This window comes from Vipera berus, assembly GCF_964194415.1.
Source record: "Vipera berus genome assembly, chromosome: 3".
Taxonomy (NCBI): domain Eukaryota; kingdom Metazoa; phylum Chordata; class Lepidosauria; order Squamata; family Viperidae; genus Vipera; species Vipera berus.
The window spans coordinates 2101380-2127177 of NC_138204.1; the positions used below are offsets into that span (position 1 = coordinate 2101380).

At 49.4% G+C, this 25798-nt stretch overlaps 1 protein-coding gene across 3 annotated transcripts; it reads left to right on the forward strand.

Moving 5' to 3' along the window:
- The first annotated feature begins 12488 nt into the window (after positions 1 to 12488).
- On the forward strand, positions 12489 to 25248 carry COMMD7 (COMM domain containing 7). 3 transcript variants are annotated; one of them, XR_014025929.1, is made up of 10 exons: positions 12489 to 12693; positions 15731 to 15783; positions 15870 to 15976; positions 19631 to 19687; positions 19779 to 19816; positions 22179 to 22269; positions 22373 to 22422; positions 23670 to 23718; positions 24902 to 25028; positions 25064 to 25248. XR_014025929.1 is itself a non-coding variant. In XM_081323846.1 (9 exons), exons 1-9 carry the CDS (start codon positions 12610 to 12612, stop codon positions 24976 to 24978), a joined length of 606 nt encoding a protein of 201 aa, XP_081179972.1. In that variant the 5' UTR covers positions 12496 to 12609; the 3' UTR covers positions 24979 to 25248. The 3 variants fall into 3 exon arrangements, 2 of the variants coding, with proteins under 2 accessions (XP_081179972.1, XP_081179973.1); XM_081323846.1 differs by having other exon boundaries at positions 12496 to 12693; positions 24902 to 25248; XM_081323847.1 differs by having other exon boundaries at positions 12503 to 12693; positions 15731 to 15784; positions 15874 to 15976; positions 24902 to 25248.
- Positions 25249 to 25798: the final 550 nt, after the last annotated feature.

A 25798-nucleotide genomic window follows, 5' to 3' on the forward strand; every position in this document is an offset into this window, starting at 1 on the left:
ACTACAACTCCCATCACTCTTGCCTGGGCTGGGACACCAGCACCACCACCCTCCACCACCCGCCAGCAGAGATAAGCCTCCACCTGGCCGACTTGATGCGATCTTTGGCTGGTCCGACCGAGCAGGAGACTTCCAAGTGCTAAAGCGAGGCTCGGATCACGTTCCAGCACGTGACCCGAGCCCAGATGTGGAATCCCGGACCAGTTTCGGCCAGCTGTACTCGCCGGGCACGTGGGAAAGAGCAGGAAAGGTCCGCCGCCGACCCCCACCCTCACCCCCTCCTATGGCCGGGGCGGGGGATCATCCCTCGGAGACTTCTAACTGACCGAGTGGACATCGCCGGGGGGGGGGGCAGGCGACCCCCATTCCCCTTCCGCCTGCGCGGAGTGTGACTGTGGCTGGGGGGGTAATACGCTTTGAATTCTCCACCTGGGGCTTCAGCAGAAAATGGGGAGGGGGGTTGGGGAAAAACCAAGGAAGCCGGAAAGGCAGAGGGTCCGCAACGTGCTCGATCCCGCTTCCCCCGGAGTTGCCCCTCCGGGAAACCGCCGCCGAACACGACCTACCTCGCAGGGTCGTCGTGCCCCTCTCGACCAGGAAATCCGAGGCTGGCTTTGGAGGGCGGGAGACAGCTCGCCCCCCCCCCACACACACACACGCACCCCACCCCAATTCCCATCCGCCAGGATGCGCTCCGCGGACCGGGATGCCCGCCCGCCCCTTCGCAGCCGAAGAAGGCGGGGAGGGGGGTGTTTGCAGGAGGTGTGGGGAGGGGAGGAAGGAAGGCAGGCGCGGGGAGGGGTCTTCCCCAGAGCCTAGGTGCCCCCGACACACACACACCCCTCTCTCTTTCTGGGCAGGGCACAGCCAAGGAGGCGCCCGCCGGATCCAAGGGGGCGCGGAGGAAGGGAGGGAGGGAGGGGGGGGTCTCAAGGTGGCACCGCCCAAAGCCGGTCGTCGCCCCCGGCCACACAAAGCCGCCCGGCCGGGACCCTTCCTCTGTTCAGCGCCGGCTCGGATCTGCTCCGCTTTCCCGGCTCCGCAGCGCCGAGTTTCTCCTCCTCCTCCTCCTCCCGCCTCTGCCGGCCGGGCTGCTTTTCCTCTCCTGCGGCTCCCGCGCCGCCCTGCCTACCTGCTCGCCGCTCCGCCGCCAGGCGTGACTTTTTCCCGGGTTTCGAATCGGAAACGGGCAAGCCCAGCCCGACGTCGGCAGAACCTGAGCGGCGGGTTAACCCTGCGAGCGCTGCGCCCTCCTCTCTCGCCTGCGCTTCGCCCAGCCCCCGCCCAGCCCGGGCTGCTGGGGCGACCCCTCCCCCAGGAGGGAGGGGGAGGAGGGGATCGGGAGGCCGAGCACGCCCCCCCCCCTCCGCCGACCCCTCCCCGGCCTCCCTCCCCCCCCCCAACTCCATAATCCTCCCTGGTCCGGTGCAAGGACAAAGAGGCGGATCTCCAGGTGAATGCGCTTCCCTGCTGGGGGAGGGAGGGAGGAGATGCCGGCCCGGGCCAGGCTTCCTCTTACCCCACCCCACCCCCGCCGCAAAAAGCCTGGGGGGGTGGGGTGCGTGAGAGGCAGGATTATTTTAGGCAAAGGCAGATTTGCCCTAAGAAAGTGGCACTAACCCCCCTCCCCTTCTGTGCCTGGAAGGCCTTCCTCTCTCTTTCCCTCCCCTAAAAAAGACCCTGGGGGGGAAGGGAGAGGGGGGGGGCTTGGCTTTACAACCCAGAAAGGCAGCCTCTCCCCACTTTGGAGAGATTCAACTCAGGTGAAGCTTCGGGGTGCAACTGCAAGGAGGACCGGTGGAGTGCATGGTCCTTGGCTGTGTGGGGGAGGGAGGGGTGTCTCTGCTCGGGACCCTTAATGAGGCCAGGGGCAGAAAAGTGAGGAAACAACAAGCCCCCCCCCCAAAAAAAACAGAAATGGAGAGAATGGAAACCCACCAGGTCCTCAACTAAGATTCAATCCCAGCTAGGCCCACCGGGAGTTGCCAGCTCGAAACCGAAAGTCCTACCCAGGGGGAGCGGAAAAGCAGCCAGAGGGTGGGGGGAGGGCTGCAGACCCTCTCTGCAAGGACCCTGAGAAGCTACTACTACCTCTTCTGGAGGATCCCTTGCAATCAAGCTGGAGATCCAAAGAGGATCTCCAGAGGCCGTGTGGAGAGGAGCAAAGGGCCTGCCGCAGCCTTTTCGCGTCTTCCAGCATGCGGCACAAACGCGCCTCCTGCTTTTCAAATTCTTCTTCCACCTTCCCGATTAGGGTCTGGGGCTAAAAGAGGAGGGGTTTGCCCTATGCATAGGAATCACCCGGGTGTGCACGGGTCTGGGGCTCCGTAGCCGAGGAAAGAAAGAACGGACAGATTCTCAAGGATTGCAGGAAAGCCGGGATCTGGAATCTGCACCGCCTTCTCCAAGGAACCGATCGGATTAAAAAGCCAGAATTCTTTGGTGCTCTCTGATTCCTACAGGACACTGAACACAAACACATCAGCTGTTAATAAAGGAGAATATTTGTAGTTCAGGGTTGACGTGAGGGGGTCCGTGGTGCTCTGAGGCAAGCCACTCGAATGGAAAACCGGCAGCAAACTGCAATCCTTACTAGCACTGAGGATGTTGCCTAATTTGGATCATGAAACATCCTCAAGAAATCAAGCAAGCTCAGAGAACACCAAGGCCCACACAGTTCTCCTCCTCCTCCTCCTCCTCTCTGTATACCCCCCTCCCTTCTAGCACTGATGACATTACCTAGTTGGGTAATGAAACGTCTGCAAGAAAACAAGCCAGCTCAGAGGACCATCCAGAATTCCTCATATCAGCTTTTGTTTAGCCTTATTTAGAATGGAATAAAGGGACGCGGTGGCTCAGTGGGTTAGGACGCTGAGCTTGTCGATCAGAAGGTCGGCAGTTTGGCGGGTCGAATCCCGAGTGCTGCATAGCAGAGTGAGCGCCTGTTACGTGTCCCAGCTTCTGCCAACCTAGCAGTTCGGAAGCACGTAAAAATGCAAGTAGAAAAATAGGGACCACTCCGGTGGGAAGGTAACAGCGTTCCGTGCGCCTTTGGCGTCTAGTCATGCCGGCCACATGACCACGGAGACGTCCTCGGACAAGCGCTGGCTCTTCGGCTTTGAAACGGAGATGAGCACCGGCCCCTAGAGTCGGAAACGACTAGCACGCGTGTGCGGGGGAAGCTTTACCTTAGAATGGAATGGAATGGAATAGAATTACAGAATAGAATTACAGAATAGAATTATAGAATAATATAATAGAATAGAGTAGAGTAGAATAGAATTACAGAATAGAATAGAATAGAATAGAAAGATTGTAGAATAGAAATATAGAATAGAATTGAAATATAGAATAGAATTACAGAATGGAATAGAATAGACATTGTAGAATAGAATACAAATATAGAATAGAATAGAATCAAGAATAGAATAGAATAGAATAATCAGATTAGAGAAGAAAGAGCTGGAAGGGACCTTGGAGGTCTTCTAGTCCAGCCCCCTGCTCAAGCAAGAGAACCTATACGATCTCAGGTGATGGTCTAGTCTACATGGCAGGAATCCACTTGACTTTTCTTCCAAAGCTCATTTATCCACTCACTGCCAGTTTCTCCCACCCTCTCAATTTGGGAAACCAAATTTGGACGTTCCCTGACTGAACAGCAGTTCACTTAGTGACCGCTGGAATTTACAACAGCAGTGAAAAAAGTGACTCATGGCCATTTTTCAGACTTACGGCCCTTGCTGCAGGATCCCCAGGGTCACGTGATTTGCAGCCGGGCGCTTGATACACATTTATGACGGTCGCAGTATCCTGGGGAGGGGCACGTGATCACCTTTTTGACACCTTTCTGGCAGGCAAAGTCCGTGAGGAGGCCAGGTTCACCAAACAATCTTGTCATTAACTGCAGCGATTCACTTTGCAACGGTGGCGAGGAAGGTCGTAAAATGGGGCAAAACTCACTTAACAAATGTCTCACTTAGCAACAGAAATTGCGCCATAGGTGTCTTGGGTAGCATCCAAAAACATCTGGAGCATCACCTGTAAACCATCGGCATGGACAAAAATCACCATCAGTCTCACTCAGCAACAGAAATTTTGGGCACAATTGTGGTTGTAACAACAGCAACAACAATAATAATAATAAAGTTGGAAGGGACCTTGGAGGTCTTCTAGTCCAACCCCCTGCTCAGGCAGGAAACCCTATACCATTTCAGGCAAATGGCTTTCCAATGTCTTCTTAAAAATTGCCAGTGATGGAGCACTCACCACTTCTGGAGGCAGGTTATTCCACTGGTATAATAATAATAATAATAATAATAATAATAATAATAATAATAATAATAATAATAATAATAATAATAATAATAATAATAATAATAATAATAATAATAATAATAATAATAATAGGAAGAAGAAGAAGAAGAAGAAGAAGAAGAAGAAGAAGAAGAAGAAGAAGAAGAAGAAGAAGAAGAAGAAGAAGAAGGAGGAAGGGACCTTGGAGGTCATCTAGTCCAACCCCCTGCTCAGGCAGCAAACCCTATACCATTTCAGGCAAATGGCTGTCCAGTCTCTTCTTAAAAACTGCCAGTATTTGGAGCGTTCATAGCTTCTGGAGGCAGGTTGTTCCACTGGTTAATTGTTCCAACTGTCAGGAAATTCCTCCCTAATTCCAGGTTGCTTCTCTCCTTGATCAGTTTCCATCTGTTGCTTCTTGTCCTGCCTTCCAAGTGCTTTGGAGAATAGTTTGACTCCCTCTTTTTTGGGGCAGCCCCTGAGATACTGGAAGACCGCTATCATGTTCCCCCCTTGTCCTTCTCTTCATTAAACTGGACATACCCAATTCCAGCCACCGTTAATTGAGGACTACCTGTACTTTTCCTCCCCCCCCCCCACAAACCTATATATATTTTCCGGGGGTGGGTGGGAAGGAAAGGAAAACAAGCTATGCAATTCTTGTTGTTTCCATGATGATGTCATGACAGGTAGGATGTAGTCCGGGCTGATAAGGACCTTCTTCTTCCTCCTCTGAGCCGTTTCTGATGTAAAATAATCCAGTTCAGGATTGTGATGATTAGGCATCTGGAGAAGAACATTTGCAGGAATTGGGCATGTCTAGTTTAATGAAAAGAAGTTCACAGTTCAATAGATGAGGGGGGGGGGACGCGATAGCGGTCTTCCAATACTTCAGGGGCTGCCCCAAAGAAGAGGGAGGGCTGGGTCAACATATTCTCCAAAGCTCCAGAGGGAAGGACAAGAAACAATGGATGGAAACTACTCAAAGAGAGAAGCAACCTGGAATTTAGGAGAAACTTCCTAACAGTGAGGACAATTAACCAGTGGAACAACCTGCCTCCAGAAGTTGTGGGCGCAGCAACACTGGACTTTTTTAAAGAAGAGACTGGACAGCAATTTGTCTGAAATGGTATAGGGCAGAGGTCTTCAAACTCGGCCCTTTTATGACTCATGGACTTCAACTCCCAGAATTCCTCAGCCAGGCACACTGGCTGAGGAATTCTGGGAATTGAAGTCCATGAGTCATAAAAGGGCCGAGTTTGAAGACCCCTGGTATAGGGTCTCCTGCTGGAGCACAGAGTTGGACTAGATGACCTCCAAGGTCCCTTCCATCTTGGTTATATTGTTAAGAAGGCCTTTCAGAGGCTACCTGAGCAGGTTTCGTGAGCACAGCCAAATTATTTCCAAACACACACCTACAACTACACAGGAAGGATAAGAGTGTTTGGGCTCATGAGGTAAAAGCCAGAGGCATCACCCACCTAGAGAACAATGATCCTTTTTTCCCTCACACATCAATACAACTCATGAAGGTTGAGGTAAATGCTGTCTTTGCAGATAATCATCTATTTTATACAAATCAAGTTCCTGCTTCTTGTAAAGTTGGGAGTAAACATTGTGACAGGACTTTTTAATAAGATCGTTATCTGTTATAATATTGTCACCTTCACAGATATTCTCAAACATTCTCTTTTTCTCTTTCCTTTCTTAATTTGTAGGGCAGCCATCTTCCTGGTTTATTTGCAAACTTAAAAATGTTTTTTTGTTTCACATAATTTGGTTTGGTTTCGCTTTCTTGAGCTGTTCAGCTAGACCAGGGGTCTTCCAACTTGGCCCTTTGATGACTTGTGGACTTCACCTGGCTGAGGAATTCTGGGAGTTGAAGTCCACCCATCATAAAAGGTCCATGTTTGAAGACCCCTGATATAGACTTTAAGAGGAGTGGACTTCAACTCCCAGAATTCCTCAGCCAGCGTGCCTGGCTGAGGAATTCTGGGGGTTGAAGTCCACCCGTCATAAAAGGGCCATGTTTGAAGACCCCTGATACAGACTTTAAGAGGAGCGGACTTCAACTCCCAGAATTCCTCAGCCAGCGTGCCTGGCTGAGGAATTCTGGGGGTTGAAGTCCACCCGTCATAAAAGGGCCAAGTTTGAAGACCCCTGATATAGACTTTAAGAGGAGTGGACTTCAACTCCCAGAATTCCTCAGCCAGCGTGCCTGGCTGAGGAATTCTGGGGGTTGAAGTCCACCCGTCATAAAAGGGCCAAGTTTGAAGACCCCTGATATAGACTTTAAGAGGAGTGGACTTCAACTCCCAGAATTCCTTAGCCAGCGTGCCTGGCTGAGGAATTCTGGGGGTTGAAGTCCACAAGTCATAAAAGGGCCAAGTTTGAAGACCCCTGGTCTAGACAACTGATGACATAACAGTTTAATCTGATGTAAAATTTTAGAATCCATCGGTGCCCTTTGCAATTCAGTTTCTTTCTTTCTGATTTCATCCAACATATTTTGCAACTTTTTTCTGGGATTTCATCTTCTATAATAATAATAACAACCGCAACAATGATAACAAAGTTGGAAGGGACCTTGGGGGTCATCTAGTCCAACCCCCTGCTCAGGCAGGAAACCCTATACCATCTCAGGCAAATGGCTGTTCAGGCTCTTCTTAAAAACCTCCAGTGTTGGAGCATTCACAGTTTCTGGAGGCAAGGAGTTCCACTGGTTAATTGTTCTAACTGTCAGGAAGTTTCTCCTTAGTTCCAGGTTGCTTCTCTCTTTGGTGAGTTTCCATCCATCTTGTTCTGCCTTCTGATGCTTTGGAGAAGAGCTGGACTCCCTCTTCTTTGGGGCAGCCCCTGGGATGGAGGGGGTGGGGGAGAGAAAAATGTCCCAATGGAACGGCCTAAGAGATGATGGAGGCACCAGGAACCTGCCAGCCCAATGTTTAAAATGGTTTTTTAATCACCCTGTAAACCGCCCTGAGTCCTTCGGGAAAGGGCGGTATATAAATGTAATAAAATAAATAAATAAATAAATAAATAAAATTCCCAAGAATTTCAGTTGAATGAGTTGCAGGAGAGGGAGATTGAGGGCACATCCATTTAATCAAAAAAAAAAACCAAAAAAAAAAACAAAGAAGGAAGAAAGGGAGAGACTGACCACTGGGCCCAGCCCTGAGGTGGTTCCCCTTCCAGGCCAACTGTGCCAGCCTTTGGGCAACACCAGCCCCTCCCTCCCTTTGAGTGGGGGTGGGGGAGGCTTTTCAAGGGGAAAGACCCTCAAGGGGCAGCTTTGCCCAAGGAATTAAGGGTCTTTTGCCTGACAAAGAGGCCTCAAGGTCACTTCCTGCAGTTTAGGGCTGCCCCTCCCCCTCAGCACTCTCTTCCCCCCCCCCCAGGACTTGCAACCAGGCAACTTCCAAAGGGTGGGGGGTGGCAAAGTCCTGCTTGGTTTTCTTCCTTGCTAGCCCCCCCCCCCAAAAAAAAGGGGGGGAAAGGATTTTGTCCCCCTTGGGACTGATTCCCTTTTGTAAAAGGCCCAGGTTTGCCAAAAATAAATCCTGTCCCTTTTCCTTCTCTTTCTTCTTCCCCCTTTTCCTTCTTTTTCTCTTTCTCCTTTTTCCTTCTCTTTCTCCTTCCCTTCTTCCTTTTCCTTCTCTCTCTTTCTCCTTTTTCCTTCTCTTTCTCCTTCCCCCTTTTCCTTCTCTTTCTCTTTCTCCTTTTTCCTTCTCTTTCTTCTTCCCTTCTTCCTTTTCCTTCTCTCTCTTTCTCCTTTTTCCTTCTCTCTCTTCTTCCCTTCTTCCTTTTCCTTCTTCCCTTTCTCCTTTTCCTTCTTTTTCTCTTTCTCCTTTTCCCTTCTCTTTCTCCTTCCCCCTTTTCCTTCTTTCTCTTTCTCCTTTTTCCTTCTCTTTCTCCTTTCCCCTTTTCCTTCTCTTTCTTCTTCCCCTTCCCCCTTTTCCTTCTTTTTCTCTTTCTCCTTTTTCCTTCTCTTTCTCCTTCACTTTTCCCATTTCCTTCTTTCTCTTTCCCCTTCTCTTTCTCCTGCTTTCTCCGTCCTCTTCTCTTTTTCCTTCTTTCTTTCTCCTTCCCCTTTCTTTCTCCTCCTTTTTCTTCATTTCCTTCCTTTTTCCTTTTCCTTCTCTTTCTCCTTCACTTTTCCCATTTCCTTCTTTCTCTTTCCCTTTCTCCTGTTTTCTCCTTCCTCTTCTCCTTCCCCTTTTCTCTTTCTCTTTCTCCTTTTCCTTCCTTCTCCACCTCCTCCTCCTCCTCCTGTGCTTCATCACTGGAAGTTTTTAGAAAGAGACTGGACAGCCCCTTGTCTGAAATGGTCTAGGCGGGTCTCCTGCTTGAGCAGAGGGTTGGACTAGATGACCTCCAAGGTCCCTTCCAGCTCAATTCTGATTCTGATTCTCTTTCTCCTCTTTCTCTCCTCTCCTATCTCTCTTTTCTCCTCCTCCCCCTCCCCCTCCCTTTCTCCTTCTCTCCTTCTTCTCTTTCTCCATCTCCTTTTCCTTGTCCTCCTCTTCCTCCACTTTCTGTTTCTCCTTTTCCTTCCCCTTTTCCTTCTCCTCCTCTCCCCTTCCCCTTTTCCTTCTCTTTCTCCTTTTCTTTCTCCTTCTCCCTTTCCAGGCAGCCTCCAGGCTGATCTTCATAACAAAAAGGCCTTTCAGAGGGTGATTTCCTGCAGAATCACTCCGGGATAGATTTGAATATGCAGGCATTATTCCACAGTTTGCAGCCTTTCTGCATTTCAATGCTTGATTGGAGGGGGGGGTGTCTTAGGACAGCCCCCCCCCCATCCCCAGGACAACATGTGGCCCGGTGCCACCCCATCCAATTTTCCCCCCAACACACCCACACACTAACCCATGCAGAGGCCCACAGTTTTCCCCACTCCTGACCCATCCTTTAACCTAGCCAATTTCCCTATGGCACATAAGAATACACTACTAAGGCACACACAATTTTATTTTTTTTATTTTATATCCCGCCCTTCTCCGAAGACTCAGGGCGGCTTACAAGCTTAGCAGTTTTTTTTGCTCTCTTCCGAGCCATCCTTCCCTCTCACCTACCCCGTTCCTCCAATACACGTACACAAACACACTAACACAACCAGAGAAATACATAGCTCTTCCCCTCTTCTGATCCACCCATTGCTCTCACCCATCCAGTTCTCTACCAAGGCACATGTGCCTGCACAAAGACACACACAAACGAAAACAGAACCAATTTTTCCCCACTTCTCATCCCCATGCAATCCTCTATTCTTTAAAAGCATCCCTGGGGGCTGGCATCCAAGCCTCCCCTCCCCTTTATTGCCTGGGGTCACCCCAGAAGGAGCCCCCCCCTGGACAGGAAGCCCTGTTTCACTTCCTCACGCCCCCCCCCACCGAGGAATAGGAGACAGGAAGAGGGGGGTACAGAAAGAATTTGGATTTTATCTTCACACTTAAAACAAACACCGGAAGTGGCTACCAGACTCTGCGAATAGGGGGAACGATGGCTGGCCAAGATGGCTGCTGCCAGAAAAGGGAGTCTGGGGTCCTGGAACTCAGAGCCCGGGCCTGACTTTGCAACAGCGGTGGCTGCCTTGTCTTGTGCATTTGTGCTTCGTCTTTGAAAACATACGAAGAACGGTGACAGGAACTGGATATGGCTAGTAGACAAAACTGCACCCAGTTTTGGTCACCACTGTATAAAAAAGATGTTGAGACTCTGGAAAAAGTGCAGAGAAGAGCAACAAAGAGGATCCAAGGCCTGCAGACTAAAACATACAAAGACCAATTGCAGGAACTGAGTTTGGCCAGTCTAGAGAAAAGAAGGACTGGGGGTGGGGGGGAGAGAGACATAATAGAAATATTCCAGTATTTGAGGGGCTGCCACAAAGAGGAGGGGGTCAATCTATTGTCCAAGGCACCTCAAGGCAGGACAAGAAGCGAAGGATGGAAACTCATCAAGGAGAGAAGCAATCTGGAACTAAGGAGAAACTTCCTAACAGTGACAACAATTAACTTGTGGAACAGCTTGCCACCAGACGTTGTGGGTGCTCCATCACTGGAGGCTTTTAAAAAGAAACTGGACAGCTATTTGTTTGAAATGACATAAGGCAGGGGTAGGCAACCTTGGCCCCTTCATGGCTTGTGGACTTCAATTCCCAGAATTCCTGAGCCAGCATGGCTCAGCTTGGAAACTTCTCCCTTCCCCTTCAGCATGGCTGGCTCAGGAATTCTAGGAGTCCATGAGTCATAAAAGAGCCGAGGTTGCCTACCCGTCCTAGAACATGAGCCAGCATGGGGGAACTGTGGCCCCTTCATGACTCATGGACTTCAACTCCCAGAATTCCTGAGCCAGCATGGGGGAACTGTGGCCCCTTCATGACTCATGGACTTCAACTCCCAGAATTCCTGAGCCAGCATGAGGGAACTATGGCCCCCTCATGACTTGTGGACTTCAACTCCCAGAATTCCTGAGCCAGCATGGGGGAACTATGGCCCCTTCATGCCTCGTGGACTTCAACTCCCAGAATTCCTGAGCCAGCATGGGGGAACTATGGCCCCCTCATGACTCGTGGACTTCAACTCCCAGAATTCCTGAGCCAGCATGGGGGAACTATGGCCCCCTCATGACTCGTGGACTTCAACTCCCAGAATTCCTGAGCTAGCATGGCTCAGCTTGGAAACCTCTCCCTTTTTCCTCAGCATGGCTGGCTCGGGAATTCTGGGAGTTGAAGTCCACGAGTCATAAAAGAGCCAAGGTTGCCTACCCCTGGCATAGGATCTCCTGCTTGAGCAGGGTTGTTCTGATTGATTGATTGACTGACTGACTGAGTCAGTTTCTTGTCTGCCCTTAAAGAATCCGTGGATTCTTATTCTGTAAATTTCAGGTTATGTCCCTCTGTTTTCAAGACTGAGTCTCGTGGGAGACACCCCAAAGCACAGTTTTGGTTCTTCGTCCGTATTCGGCCTTCTCCTCTCATCCTTCCCTCCTCGTGATTCCTCAGCCTGACAGAGTTCCACGTGGATAATATACATTATTAATATATTACAGATAAGCCCTCGACTAACAACAGTTCGCGACTGTTCAGAGTTGCAACGGCATGAAGAAAAGGGACTTGTGACCATTTGTCACACTTAACGACCGTTGCAGCATCCCCACGGTCGTGTCATCGAAATGGCCTGCTTGCAAACTGAATCATATTAACGACGGTTGCCGTGTCCCTTGGGACCTTCTGACGCGCAAAGGCAACGGGGAAGCCGGCTTCTCTTTAACAACCAGTGGTACACTTAACAACGGTGGCAAGAAAAGTTGTAAAACCAACCAGCACCAAGGACACTATAGTCCTCCTCCTCCTCCTCCTCCTCCTTCTGGAGCCACGCCGAACCCCAAATGTGGCTGGTTCCCACAGCCAAAAGAGGGATTCATTGGTAACTCACGCCTTCCCGAATGCAACCAAAAGAGCCGGCAGAGCGACTGGATTCTGGGGTGGGGTGGTGGCACTGGGGTCTCGGGGTGCCCCTCCCGAGACAAGGAAAGGGAGGATAAGGAGGAGGAGGAGGAGGGCTGTGGGGTCCTTGGTGCTCTCTGAGCCGAGTGGTTTTCTTGCAGACGTTTCATGACCCAACTAGGCAGCATCATCAGTGCTAGAAGGGAGGGGATTTGGAGGGAGGAGGAGGAGGAGGAGGATGGCTATGGGATCCTTGGTGCTCTTTGAGCTTGGTTTTTTTTTCCTTGCAGACATTTCATGAGCCAACCAGGTAGCGTCATCAGTGCTGGAAGGGAGGAGGAGCAGCAGGAGGAGGAGGAGGAGGACTGTGGGATCCTTGATGTTCTCTGAGGTTGGCTGTTTTCTTGCAGACGTTTCATGACCCAACTAGGCAGCATCATCAAGACGGGAGAGGAGGAGGGGGAAGAGGAAGAGGACAGCTGGGGTCCTTGGTGCTCTCTGAGCTGGGTGGTTTCCTTGCAGACCTTTCATGACCCAGCTAGGGAACATCATCAGTGCTAGAAGGGCGTGGGAAATGCAGAAAGGAGGAGGAGGAGGAGCGGGAGGGGAGGAAGAGGAGAAGGAAGAGAAGAAAAAGGAGGAGGAGGAGGAGGAGGAGCGGGAGGGGAGGAAGAGGAGAAGGAAGAGAAGAAAGAGGAGGCGGCGCTGCGCACTTCCAGCCCCCGAGCGGGGCGCGGCCAGTCCGGCTCCCGGACTCGAAAGCGCCGGCGCGGATGCTCAGCTGAGCCGGGTTTGCGGGGCGGAGCGCTGGGGGGCCGGGCCGGGCCGGGCCGAGAGGCTGGAAGCGGAGCGGGGTCGAGCCGAGCCCGGCCATGGGGCTGCTGAACTTCACCCGCGAGCCGGTGCCGGAGGCGGTCAGCGCAGACTTGCAGCTCCTCAACCGGCTGAGCGCGCAGGTTGGCGCCGGGGGTCTCCGAGCGGGGAGGGGGCGAAGGGGGAGCCCAGCCGGTCCCTCGCCAGGGGGCCTCGGAAGGAGGGACCCCTCCTCCGCCTGGCTAAGCGGGAGGGACCCCGCTTTGGGGAGGGGTCCCGGGATGCGGGCGGGGGTCCCCGGGCCTGCCTACCCATCTCCCGGAGGGGGGGTGGTCTGCCCTGACATGCAGCCCTCCCCCACCCTCTGGTCCCTTGCTCTGGTCAAGGAAGGGCTGGGGGCGTCGCCCAGCAGGGTGGGCTGCTGCGTGGCGGAGGAGCTTCCTTCCCTTAGATGGCCCTTGGGGACCTGTCAGAAAAAAAGAATCCCCCCCAGCTGTGGTTTAAGCAGCAAGCCATGGTTAAGCCAGGATGCCAGCTTCCTGATTACTTCCGCTAAATGAAACCAGCCTGAGGTTATTGGGCCAGGCTGGCTGCAACCGGAAGGCACCGAGCCGACAGGCAGAGCCGGTTGAGATAGTTCCCTAAACCAAGATTTGTTGTCCTGTGGTCGATCCAACTCATGGTGGTTTCTTGAACAGGTCCTGGGGATCTAACACCTTGCCTTCTTTGGCAATGGGGGTCCAGATCTTTAATCTGGGCCTGATCCATCTTTGTGCCAGGCCTGGCTTTTAAGTGTGGATTCCTGGGTGGTTCTCTGAGCTTGCTCGATTCCTTGCAGATGTTTCATGACCCAACTAGGGAACATCATCAGGGCTAGAAAGGAGAGGAGGAGGACTGTGGGGTCCTGGGTGCTCTCTGAGCTGGGTGGTTTCCTTGCAGACGTTTCATGACCCAATTAGGGAACATCATCAATGTTAGAATGGACAGGAGGAGGACGACGACTGTGGGGTCCTGGGTGCTCTCTGAACTTGTTTTCTTGCAGATATTTCGCAACCCAACTGAGGAACATGCAGAACAAGCCGCACTTTCTTTTAGCCCTGATGATGTTACCCAGCTGGGTCATGAAACGTCTGCAAGAAAACAGCCACATAGAAAAGAGATCGCAAGATCTCCTTCCAGTCTGGTTTTTGAGATTTTTGTTTTCTTTTTGATTAATTTATTATTTTATTACTTTTTACTTTTTTAATTTTTTGTCAGAGGATAGACATGGGTTTGTCCCAAGAATGTTTAAACTCAGTCACAGAGGACTTACGGACTAACTCCACTGGAAGTTGCTTCCAAGCTTTCAGCTGAGCTTACGACCTCAACTGAGCCCAAAATTTCTGTTGTTAAGTGAGACATTTGCGAAGTGAGTGTTGCCCCGTTGTACGACCTTTCTTGCCACAGTTGTTAAGTGAATCACTGCAGTTAAGTTAGCAACACGGTTGTTAAGTGAATCTGGCTTCTCGGTTGACTTTGCTTGCCAGAAGGTCGCAAAAGGGGATCACGTGGCCCTGGGATGCTGCGACCGTCGTAAATACGAGTCCGTGGCCAAGCGTCTGAATTTGGATCACGTGGCCCTGGGGATGCTGCAAAGGCTGTAACTGAAAAAAAGGTCATAAGTCACATTTTTCAGTGCTGTTGGAACTTGGGTCGCTAAACAAACTGTGGTTAAGTTGAGGACTACCTGCGAGGTGGGATTAGGATCAAGCTCGGAGAGCGCCGAGGACCCCACAGTTCAACCCAGAGCTACACAGATTGTCTGGATTTAAATCTGAATTCAGAGCCCTTTCCTGAAGAGAAAGTGGCATTGGGGGAAGCACCAAGTCCCCCAGACTCCTTTGGGCTGCCTCCTAGTGAGTGGGTGGTCTCCAGACCAGGGTGCGGTTGGATGGCCAGCCCACCTGCTCCTCCCCCCAAAAGGGGAGAAGGCAAGGGGAGGGGGCAAGGCAAGGAAGAACTAGTAGAATTGAGGCACTAACCTCAATAATATGACTCGTGGACTACAACTCCCAGAATTCCTGAGCCAGCATGGCTCAGCTTGGAAACCTCTCCTGTTCCCCTCAGCATGGCTGGCTCAGGAATTCTGGGAGTTGAAATCCAGGAGTCATAAAAGAGCCAAGGTTGCCTACCCCTGCCCTACACCATTCCAGACAAATGTCCAGTCTCTTCTTAAAAACCTCCAGTGTTGGAGCATTCAGAGCTTCTGGAGGCAGGTTGTTCCACTGGTTAATTGTCCTCACTGTCAGAAAGTTTCTCCTTAGTTCTAGGTTGCTTCTCTCTCTTTGAATTCTCTCTCTTGACTTTGTGGTTTTGCAAATTGACTGAGTCATTCTCTCCTGCCAGGGCAGCTGCTGTTGTGGCTGATCGCAGTTGCCCGGCAGCCATTTTGTAAATGCTCAAGCCCCCTCCAGCCCCAGGCGGCCATTTTCCATAATCCCCCCATGATGGGCAACCCACAAGGCTGCTGTGGTCCTTTGAGGGCTCAAGTCAGGCGTACTTCTGCCAGGGGACTGAAGGGGTAGAGCAAGGGTCTTCAAACTCGGCCCTTTTATGACTCGTGGACTTCAACTCCCAGAATTCCTCAGCCAGGCATGCTGGCTGAGGAATTCTGGGAGTTGAAGTCCACGAGTCATAAAAGGGCCGAGTTTGAAGACCCCTGCGGTAGAAGGTAATATTTATTTGTTTGTTTATATCCCACCTATATATATATATATTTACAAATTATTCAAGACAGCAAATATATCCGACACACTTTCCTCTTCCTATTTCCCCCACAACAACAACCCTGTAAGGTAGGTTGGGCTGAGAGAAGGGGACTGGCCCAAAGTCAGCCAGCCGGCTTTCCTGCCTAAGGCGGAACTAGAACTCACCATCACCTGGTGATTGGCCCAAAGTCACCGAGAAGGCTAGCGTGGGACTTGGAACTTATGGCCTCCCATTTCTAGTCTGGGGAATTCTGGGAGTTGAAGTTCACAGGTTGTGCAGTTGCCAGGTTTGGAGAGCCTTGCACTCACAACCCAGATGGCTCCCTCTCTTTTAGTGGTTTGTTTATTAAATTTATATGCTGCCTGTTTGGGCAAGCAAGTGGGCAAGAAAGGGGCTTCCTGGCGGCTAATAGTCTTCCTTCTGTTCCCCCAGCAATTTTCTACACTCGTGGAGGTGCTGTTCCAATTCTTGCGAGAACCAAAAGAGGTAAGTTTGAAGACCCCTGATCTATCGGCATGTGTGCAAGGGAAGTGTGAACTTTGGAGCAAAACTGGCTTTGCTTTTGTGCCCGGCAGGTGGAGAGATTCCTGGCTCACCTCTCCGACTTTGCTGCGGGGAATAAAATCAGCCTCGGCCCTTTGAAGAGTATTGTCAAAAGCCTCCTGCTGGTGCCCAGTGGTGAGTGTGGGGCAGATCCCCCCCCCAGGTCTGGGAGTGGGGGGGGGAACAACTCTGACAGCCAGTTTGGTCTAGGGGTGAAGGCACCAGGCTAGAAACCAGGAGACGGAGAGTTCTAGTCCCACCTCGTGTACAAAAGCCCGCTGGGTGACTTTGCGCCAATCCCCAGGAGACGGTGAATTCTAGTCCCGCCTTAGGCACGAAAGCCGGTGACATAGAGCCAATCACTAGGTGACAGTGAGTCGTAGTCCCGCCTTAGGCACGAAAGCTGGCTGGGTGACTTTGGGCCAATCACCTGGAGACAATGAGTTCTAGAAATGAAAGCGTGGGTGACTTTGAGCCAATCACTAGGAGACGGTGAGTTCTGGTCCTGCCTCAGGCAGGAAAGTAGGCTGCGTGAATTTGGGCCAATCACCAGGAGACGGTGAGTTCTAGTCCTGCCTTAGGGACGAAAGGGTGGGTGACTTTGGGCCAATCACCTGGAGACAATGAGTTTCTAGTTATGCCTTAGAAACGAAAGGGTGGGTGACTTTGAGCCAATCACTAGGAGACGGTGAGTTCTAGTCCTGCCTCAGGCAGGAAAGTAGGCTGCGTGAATTTGGGCCAATCACCAGGAGACGGTGAGTTCTAGTCCTGCCTTAGGGACGAAAGGGTGGGTGACTTTGGGTCAATCACCTGGAGATGGTGAGTTCTAGTCCTGCCTCAGGCAGGAAATTAGGCTGCGTGAGTTTGGGCCAATCACCAGGAGACGGTGAGTTCTAGTCCTGCCTCAGGCAGGAAAGTAGGCTGCGTGAGTTTGGGCCAATCGCCAGGAGATGGTGAGTTCTAGTCCTGCCTCAGGCAGGAAAGTAGGCTGCGTGACTTTGGGCCAATCACCAGGAGATGGTGAGCTCTAGGCCCACCTTAAGAATGAAAGTCGGCTGGATGACTTTGGGCCAGTCCATCTCAAGTCCAACCCACCTCATAGGGTTGTTGTTGCGGGGAAAATAGGGGGAAGGGGTATTAAATACATTCAGCAGCTCGAGTTACCTAAGAAGTAATAAAGGCAGGATAAAAATCTAATAAATACAATAAATAAATAAAATAAAATAGGAGGATAAGGAAAAATCTCTCCTCCATATGGAGGAAAATACATTTGGGGTTCAGTCTGGTGCCTCCACCTTGCTCAGAAGCTTCTGCAAGATCAGAAGTTTCCATCCAGATGACAGGCTTTGTCTAGTTGTGACCCAAATCCTGTCCTTAGGTATGTGCAAACACAACGCATGTTTGAAAAAGTGGGGTTTACAGTGCAATTCTGCTTTTGTCAGTTGTGATGGGCGCGTGCACACACACACACACACACACACACACAAACACACATAAAACTTAAAAATCTCTGATCTTGGAAGAACTTCCCAGAAGACCAACAGCATCCCCTTAATAATTTTCTTCGAAAGTTTTCTCTTTCTTTCTCTTTCTCTTTTCTTCTTTCATTTATCAATCTATCATCTGTCTGTATCTATCATACCTATCTCATTTATCTATATCTATTATCTATCACATCTATCTATCTTATCTTTCTATAATTATCATCTATCGATCTAGCTATCCATCCATATCTGCCTGTCAATCATACCTATTTATATCTGTCTATTTATCATAGGGACGCGGTGGCTCAGTGGGTTAGGACACTGAGCTTGTCGATCAGAAGGTCGGCAGTTTGGCGGGTCGAATCCCGAGTGCCGCGTAGCAGAGTGAGCGCCTGTTACTCGTCCCAGCTTCTGCCAACCTAGCAGTTCGAAAGCACGTAAAAATGCAAGTAGAAAAATAGGGACCACGACGGTGGGAAGGTAACAGCGCTCCGTGCGCCTTTGGCGTCTAGTCATGCCGGCCACATGACCACGGAGACATCCTCGGACAAGCGCTGGCTCTTCGGTTTGAAACGGAGATGAGCACCGGCCCCTAGAGTCGGAAACGACTAGCACACACGTGCAGGGGAACCTTTACCTTTACCTTTACTGGTGCCTTCTGAGCTGGCTTGTTTTCTTGCAGATGTTTCATTTCCCTAAGTAAGTAACCTGATCAGTGCTAGTAAGTCAGGAGCACTGACTCCTTTCCAGCATTGATAATGTTACCTAGTTGGGTCAGGAAACATCTGCAAGAAAACCACCAAGCTCAGAGAGCACCAAGGGTCCCACAGTCCACCTCCCCTCCTCCGTCTCCTCCTCCTTCCCCTCCTTCCCGTCCCCCTCCTCCGCCTCTCCTCTCCACACACCCCACCCTTCTAGCATTGATAATGTTACCTAGTTGGGTCATGAAACGTCTGCAAGATAATTGTTCTTTGTTTACATCCAAGTGGCTTTTGCTGTCAGTGTTGGTGGGAATGTTGTTTTCCTCTTGGTGATTTCTTGATTAGCTTATGGTTTACTGTTAGCTTGTTTGTCTGAGTTGGTACCGTAGTTCCTTGATCGGGGTATTGCTTATTACTGTAAATTAAAATAAAATAAAAATAAAAAGAATAAAATAAAAAAATGAAATAGAAAATAAAAATATTATAAATAAAGTAAGATAAAATAAAATAAAAATAAGCCAAGTTTGGAGTGGATCACTGGAAGTTTTTAAGAAGGGACTAGACAGCCATTTGTCTGAAATGATGTAGGGCGTCATGCCTGAGCAAGGGGTTGGACTAGATGACCTCCAAGGTCCCTTCCATCATCATCATCATTATCGTTATTTAGTGAAATAATAAAAGAAGTAAAAAAAGATAAAAATAAAATAAAATATAAAATAAACTTCAGAGTTCTTTGAAAGATGGGCAGCTGTATAAATGTTTAAAATAAAATCAAATAAAAAATAGAACTCAAATAATAAAATCAAATAAAAATAGAACTCAAAATAAAAAACAGAACTTAGTAAAACCAAATAAAAAATAGAGATCGGATAAAAAATAGAACTCAAATAAGATAATAAAACAAAACATAGAAATCGAGCAATAAAGTCAGACAAAAAAATAGAACTCAAATAATAAAATCAAATAAAAATAGAACTCAAAATAAAAAACAGAACTTAGTAAAACCAAATAAAAAATAGAGATCAGATAAAAAATAGAACTCAAATAAGATAATAAGACATAGAAATCGAGCAATAAAATCAGACAAAAAAATAGAACTCAAATAATAAAATCAAATAAAAATAGAACTCAAAATAAAAAACAGAACTTAGTAAAACCAAATAAAAAATAGAGATCAGATGAAAAATAGAACTCAAATAAGATAATAAAACAAAACATAGAAATCGATCAATAAAATCAGACAAAAAAGCAGAACTCAAATAATAAAATCAAATAAAAGATAGAAATCAAATAAAAATAGAAATCAAATAAGAATATTTTAAAAATAGGAATCAAATGCTATAACAAAATAAAAAAAAATAGAAACCAAGTCATAAAATAAAGCAAAGCCCCCCCCCCCCCGAGAAATAAAATAAAATATAATATACTTCAAATTTAGGGTGAATTTTGCAAGCACCCCAAAAGGCCCCACTTAGCTTTGCCTGTTCTTCTCCCATAAATTGGCTCTGGGGTCCTTGAGGCCAGCGCGTGCCTTATCTTCTCTCTGTCTGTTTGTCAACCGGGCTCTCTTGCTGGATATTTTTTTTACACAATGTTTACTACAGGTGCCTTAAAGAGGAGCTTGTCTGCTGAAGAAGTCCGAGCAGATCTTATCACCCTGGGTAGGTCTCTCCCCGCTGGGCTCCCTGGAGTCTCTGGAGGGCTACTCCTCCTTCTGTAGCTCCCCTTGACCCTTTCAAATTGCTCCTGCAGGGCTGAGCGAGGAAAAGGCCAGGTATTTTGAAGAACAGGTAAGGACTTTCCTCCATGGCCCAGATATCCGGCTTTGGCATTTTGAAACAAACACACACACACACACACACACACACACACACACACCAAAATTACAGAGGGGGCATCCAAATCTTTTCCCCAAGCCTGCAAACTTAATTTCTCCTATTTTCTCACTGTAAGGGGTGTGTGTAAATGTTGGTGTCCTTTCTCAATGCAAAGTCCTGAAATGACTTTCTACGACAGTTTTTCTCAACATTGAAAAACTTACAAGCATGCAGGCTGGGGAATTCTGGGAGTTGAAGTCCACCCCTTTTAATGCATGCTGCCTGGGAATTCTGGGAGTTGAAGTCCACCCCTTTTAAAGCATGCAGGCTGGGGAATTCTGGGAGTTGAAGTCCATCCCTTTTAATGCGTGCTGCCTGGGAATTCTGGGAATTGAAGTCCACCCATCTTAAAGCATGCCAGCTGGAGAATTCTGCGAGTTGAACTCTGCCCATCTTAATAGCATGCCGGCTGGGGCATTCTGGGAATTGAGGTCCACCCATCTCAAAGTTGCTGAGGTGGAAAAATATTTATTTATTTATTTATTTATTTATTTGTTTTTATAAACTGCCCTTCTCCCGAGGGACTCGGGGCGGTGTACAGAATAAGGTAGGCATACAGAATGAACAATAGTGAAAAAAAACAATAGTAAAATACAAACTGGGACCCCAATTAGAGCTATCAGGCCAGGCCGGACTGCTGGAACAGGTAAGTTTTTAATTCGCGCCGGAAGGTGCGGAGGTCGGGGGCCATCCGGATTTCGGTTGGTAAGCTGTTCCAGAGGGCTGGCGCACCCACTGAGAATGCCCTCCCCCTGGGGGCCACCAGCCAACATCCCTTGAGCGGTGGCACCCTGAGGAGGCCCTCTCTGTGGGAGCGCACAGGACGGTGGGGTGCTGACATTGGCAGAAGGTGCTCCCGTAGGTAGTCCGGACCCATGCCATGTAGGGCTTTGTATGTCATTGTTAGCACCTTGAACTTCACACGGAAGGCAACCGGAAGCCAGTGCAGCGAACGGAGGAGAGGTGTGATATGGGAGTATCGGGAGGCTCCCAAGAGTGTCCGTGCCGCTGCACTTTGCACCAGTTGAAGCTTCCGAGTGGATCTCAAGGGCAGCCCCAAGTAGAGAGCGTTACAGTAGTCTAGGCGAGAGGTCACAAGAGCATGGGTGACTGTACATAAGGCATCCAGGTCCAGATAAGGCCGTAATTGGCGAACTAGTCGAACCCGGGAGAAGGCCCCCTTGGTCACAGCTCCTATGTGATCTTCCAGGGAGAGCTGCGAGTCAAGGAGGACACCCAAATATTATTCTAAGGTTAAAAATCACACCACTCAATGGGATCATTGGGCGAACGATCCCATGGTGGTTATTTTGCACGTTAATTTTGGGTTTGGTTCAATCAGACTAGTTGACTTAACTCTTCAAACTCTAACTGAGTAGACCATCTTTACCGTGTGAACACAGCCGGCCGGTTTCAAGGGAAATTGCAATGATGCCATAATGCAAGGGCGGGGGGGGGAACCTGTGGGTCGTGAGCAGTTTGTAACTGGGCCATGGAAACAGCTGGCGAGCACGCGCGCCTGCACCTTCACCTCCGCAAGCAGTGGGCAAGTGCGTGCACGCGCCCTCCGTTTGTGCAAGCGGCAGGCGCGTGCGCACACACCCCAAGCAAAGGGAGCTCTGTGCACACTTGCCGGCCACGTGTGCAAACCATCTCCTCCTTCCTCCCCCCCCCACCACCACCGCAGATCCCCAAAGTCGGAAACCCGCACGAAGGTTCGTTCCTTCATTCGTTGAAACAAAAAATCCAAAATTACATCCTGGCAACTACAGGTAGTCCTCAACGCACGACCACCACGGAACCCGAAATTTCCATCACTAAGCGAGACAGTTGCTAAGTGAATTTTGGCCCGTTTTACGGCCTTCCTCGCCACCCTGGTGGAGTGAATTGCGGCAGTCATTAAATTAGTCACACGGTCGTTAAACGAATCCGGCTTACCCCATTGACTTTGCTTGTCACAAGGTCGCAAAAAGGGGATCACCTGACCCCCACCCCACCCCTGGGAGGCTCTGACTGTCGTAAATACGAGTCAGTTGGCAAGCGTCTGAATTTTGATCACGGTGGGGTTAACTGCAACGGTCGTAAGTGTGAAAAAAGGTCACCGGTCCCTTTTTTTCAGCACCGTCATAATTTAAATGGTCCCTGAATGAATTGTCATAAGTCGAGGACCCGCAGTAGCTCCCTTGCACGAATTTGGAGAGAATGAGAGAGACAGAGAGAGACTGCATTAAAACCGTTGCTGTTAAAATTTGTCTTTTTATTATCCTGGTTTCAGTGGAAGGAAAATTCCGCCGCCCTCGCGCGCCTGGCCGTGGGGCAGACGCTGATGGTTAACCAGCTAATAGACATGGAGTGGAAATTTGGGGGTGAGTTCTTTAATGGGGGGGCACAGGGGTGGGCAGATTGAGGGGCGCCTTTGCCAAGCTCTGCGTATAAATCTTTTTGCCGCTGGTTTCTCTCTCCCAACAGTGACAGCCGGAAGCAGTGAGCTGAGAAAGGCAGGAAGCATTTTCCTCCAGGTAAGGTGGATTTAGGGAAGGGACAGGTAGGACCGGGGTGGGGGTGGGGGGTCAGAAACTGTCACAAGCCTCAGGGGGGAGGGGGGACAGAGGAAACTGCACACAGGTAGTCCTTGAGCTAGAACAACTTGTTTAGTCCCTGAAGTTACGACGGTGCTGAAAAAAAAGGTAAGTTAGGACTGTTTTTCACACTTAACGACCTTGGCAGCCTCGCTGTGGCCCCACGATCGAAATCCAGACACGTGGCATGTCGTTATGACAGTCGTGACGTCACGTGACCCAACTGTCTGTGAGCTTCTGACGAGCGGAGTCCAGATTCATTTAACAACGGCGTGACTAACTTAACAGCTGCAGAGGTTCACTTAAGAACAGTGGCAAGAAAGATCGTAAAATGGGGCAAAAGTGACTTAACCAAGGTCTCGCTTAGGAACATAAATCTTGGGGTGCAATTCAGTCAGTTGAGGACTATCTGTAAGGAATTTTCATTCCATATTTCCCCCCAAAATGGACAATTATTCCCACTTTCCTTCCCTGTGTTTCGGGAAATCCGAGAATCCTGAATTTCATCTCTGCTTTTTTCCGGCGGCAACTGGACATTCTTGTTTTCTCTTTGAAGAGGTTTCACTTCTCATCCGAGAAGCTTCTTCAGGTTCTGACTGGATGGTGGGGGGGGAATGGGAGGATTTATACTCCTTGCAGACAGCTAGTCGTTTGCCTTCTTTTAGAGAAGGCTCCACACCCATTTGCACAAGTCAGGTGACCCTGAGGACACAGGTAAACCTCCAGGTGGCCTCAATAACTCCAAAACATGGGTGTCAAACTGGCGGCTCGTGGGCTGGATAGGTCGCACGCAGGCCATGCCCATCCTGGCACCGCAAAGGCAAAAAACACATGATACATCATGATACGTCCCGTGATGCGATCAAGTTTGACAGCCGTGCTCGAAAAGAAGGCAAATGACCAGCGCTCTGCAAGCAGTATAAATCCTTCCATTCCCCGCCAGAACCTGAAGAAGCTTCTGGGATGAGAAGCGAAAGGTCTTCATAGGAAACAACAGGGAAGTCCAGTTGTCTCCTGAAAAAGCCCCTTTGGGACAACCAGGACCTGGATGACTGGGAATCTGGATTTCATCTGTTGTATCTTCCAAGCGTTTCATGGTGGGAGATTCCACGGGTTGATTATTGGTTTCTAAAACCCGCCTCCTTTGTTGTAACTGACCCAACTTTTTACGACTGATCTTCATGTAGCTGAAACTGGTGGTGAAGAAAGGCAGCCAGACGGAGTCGGTATACCTGGGTGAGTAAGCCAGCAAGGTCTGTGGGGAAAACCTGCAAGTGAAGGGAGGGAGGGACTGGAGGAGATGAGAGCCAGCTGTAGGCAGTACAGATTCTCCTCGACTTACCACTATTCGTTTGATGACCATTCGTTGTTACGACTGGTTTACACCCTTAAGAACGCTTGGCAACTGGCCTGGACGTGTGACGGTTGCAGTGGTCACTTTTTGTGAACTTCTCAGCTGGCTTCCCACGTGCAAAGTCAGTGAGGGCAGCTAAGACTCGTTTAATGACTGCGCAATTCACTTCACAACAGTTGCGATTCATTTAACGGCTGTGGCGAAGAATGGCGTGAAGTGGGGCGCAGCTTTCTGAACAGCTGCCTTGCTTAGCGGCGGAACTGTTGGGCAGCGTTGGGGCTGAAAGCCATGTTTTAATTCCTAATTTTGAACGTTTTTAATGCTTTCCATGTTCTTGCTGATTTATAGTGTGTTTATTTTATTTTAGTTGTTTGTTTGTATCCCACACTTATTACTATTTTTCAATAAATAACTCAAGGTGGCAAACATACCCTAGGCTTGAAAACCAGCTGGGTGAGCTTAGGCCCACTCGCCAGGTGACAGCTGAGTTCTAGTCCTGCCTTAGGCATAAAAGCCAGCTGGGTGAGCTTAGGCCCACTCGCCAGGTGACAGTGAGTTCTAATCCTGCCTTAGGCAAAAAAGCCAGCTGGGTGATCTTAGGCCCACTCGCCAGGTGACAGCTGAGTTCTAGTCCTGCCTTAGGCATAAAAGCCAGCTGGGTGATCTTAGGCCCACTCGCCAGGTGACAGCTGAGTTGTAATCCTGCCTTAGGCGTAAAAGCCAGCTGGGTGATCTTAGGCCCACTCGCCAGGTGACAGTGAGTTCTAGTCTTGCCTTAGGCATAAAAGCGGCTGGGCGATTTTGGGCCAATCCCCAGGAGACGGTGAGTTCACGCCTGGCCTGAAGGCGAGCTGAGTGTCTTGAAGCCAGTCTGTCTGTCTCTCTGTCTCAGTCCAGTCCACCTGACAGGGTGGTTGTGACGGGGAAAAGAGGAAAGAGCATCGTATTTGCTGCCTTGACTCAAAGTAAAAAAAGAAAAGAAAATGGGATTAAAAAAAATCTAATTAAAAAAACCCCCTGAACTTCACTAGGTAATCTTGAATGTTTCTGCCCTCCTCCTTCCAGAATTAACCCTGCCCCAGTTTTACAGCTTCCTGCACGAGATGCAAAGGGTCAAGGCCGGCCTGGAGAGCCTCAGCTGATTCTCCTGCCCACCCGGCTCTGCGGGACATCTGGAGAGCAAGAGAGGACAGCGAGACCGCTCGGGCCCCACCATTTCTCCCTTCTGCTGAGGGGAAAGGGGAAAAAAAGGGAATTCCGTCCTGGATTTGGTGGGCAAAACACACTTTCAGGGAGAAGATGGGTTTGTAAAGCCTGGCGGAGACCAGCTTTCGTGTCAGAAGGCATGACGGGAATTGGTTCTGAAAGCCAACTTGGGATGGAAAATAAAGTTTCTCCTTTCAAACGTGGAAGGTAACATCATTGGTGCTGGACGTGGGGGGGTCGTTTTTGGAGAGGAGGAGGAGGAGGAGGACTGTGGGGTCCTTGGTGTTCTCTGAATGGGCAGTTTCCTGGCAGACCTTTCATGACCCAACTAGGGAACATCATCAGTGCTAGAAAGGAGGAGAGATTGTGGAGAAGAGGAGAACTGTGTGGTCCTTTTTGCTCTCAGAGCTTGGTGGTTTTCTTGGAGATGTTTCAAGACCCAAGATGAGAGAGGATAGATAGATAGATAGATAGATAGATAGATAGATAGATAGATAGATAGATAGATAGATAGATAGATAGATAATGATTGATCATAGAATATGTGATGATAGATAGATAGATGATAGATTATGATTGATCATAGAATATGTGATGATAGATAGATAAATATGGATGGATGGATGGATAGGTGGATGATAGGTAGATATGGATAGATAGATATGGATGGATAGACATAAATAGAAATTGATATAGACAGAATAGATTGAGAAAATGGAGAGAATAGAGAGCAATAGATGATAGATAATAGGGAGA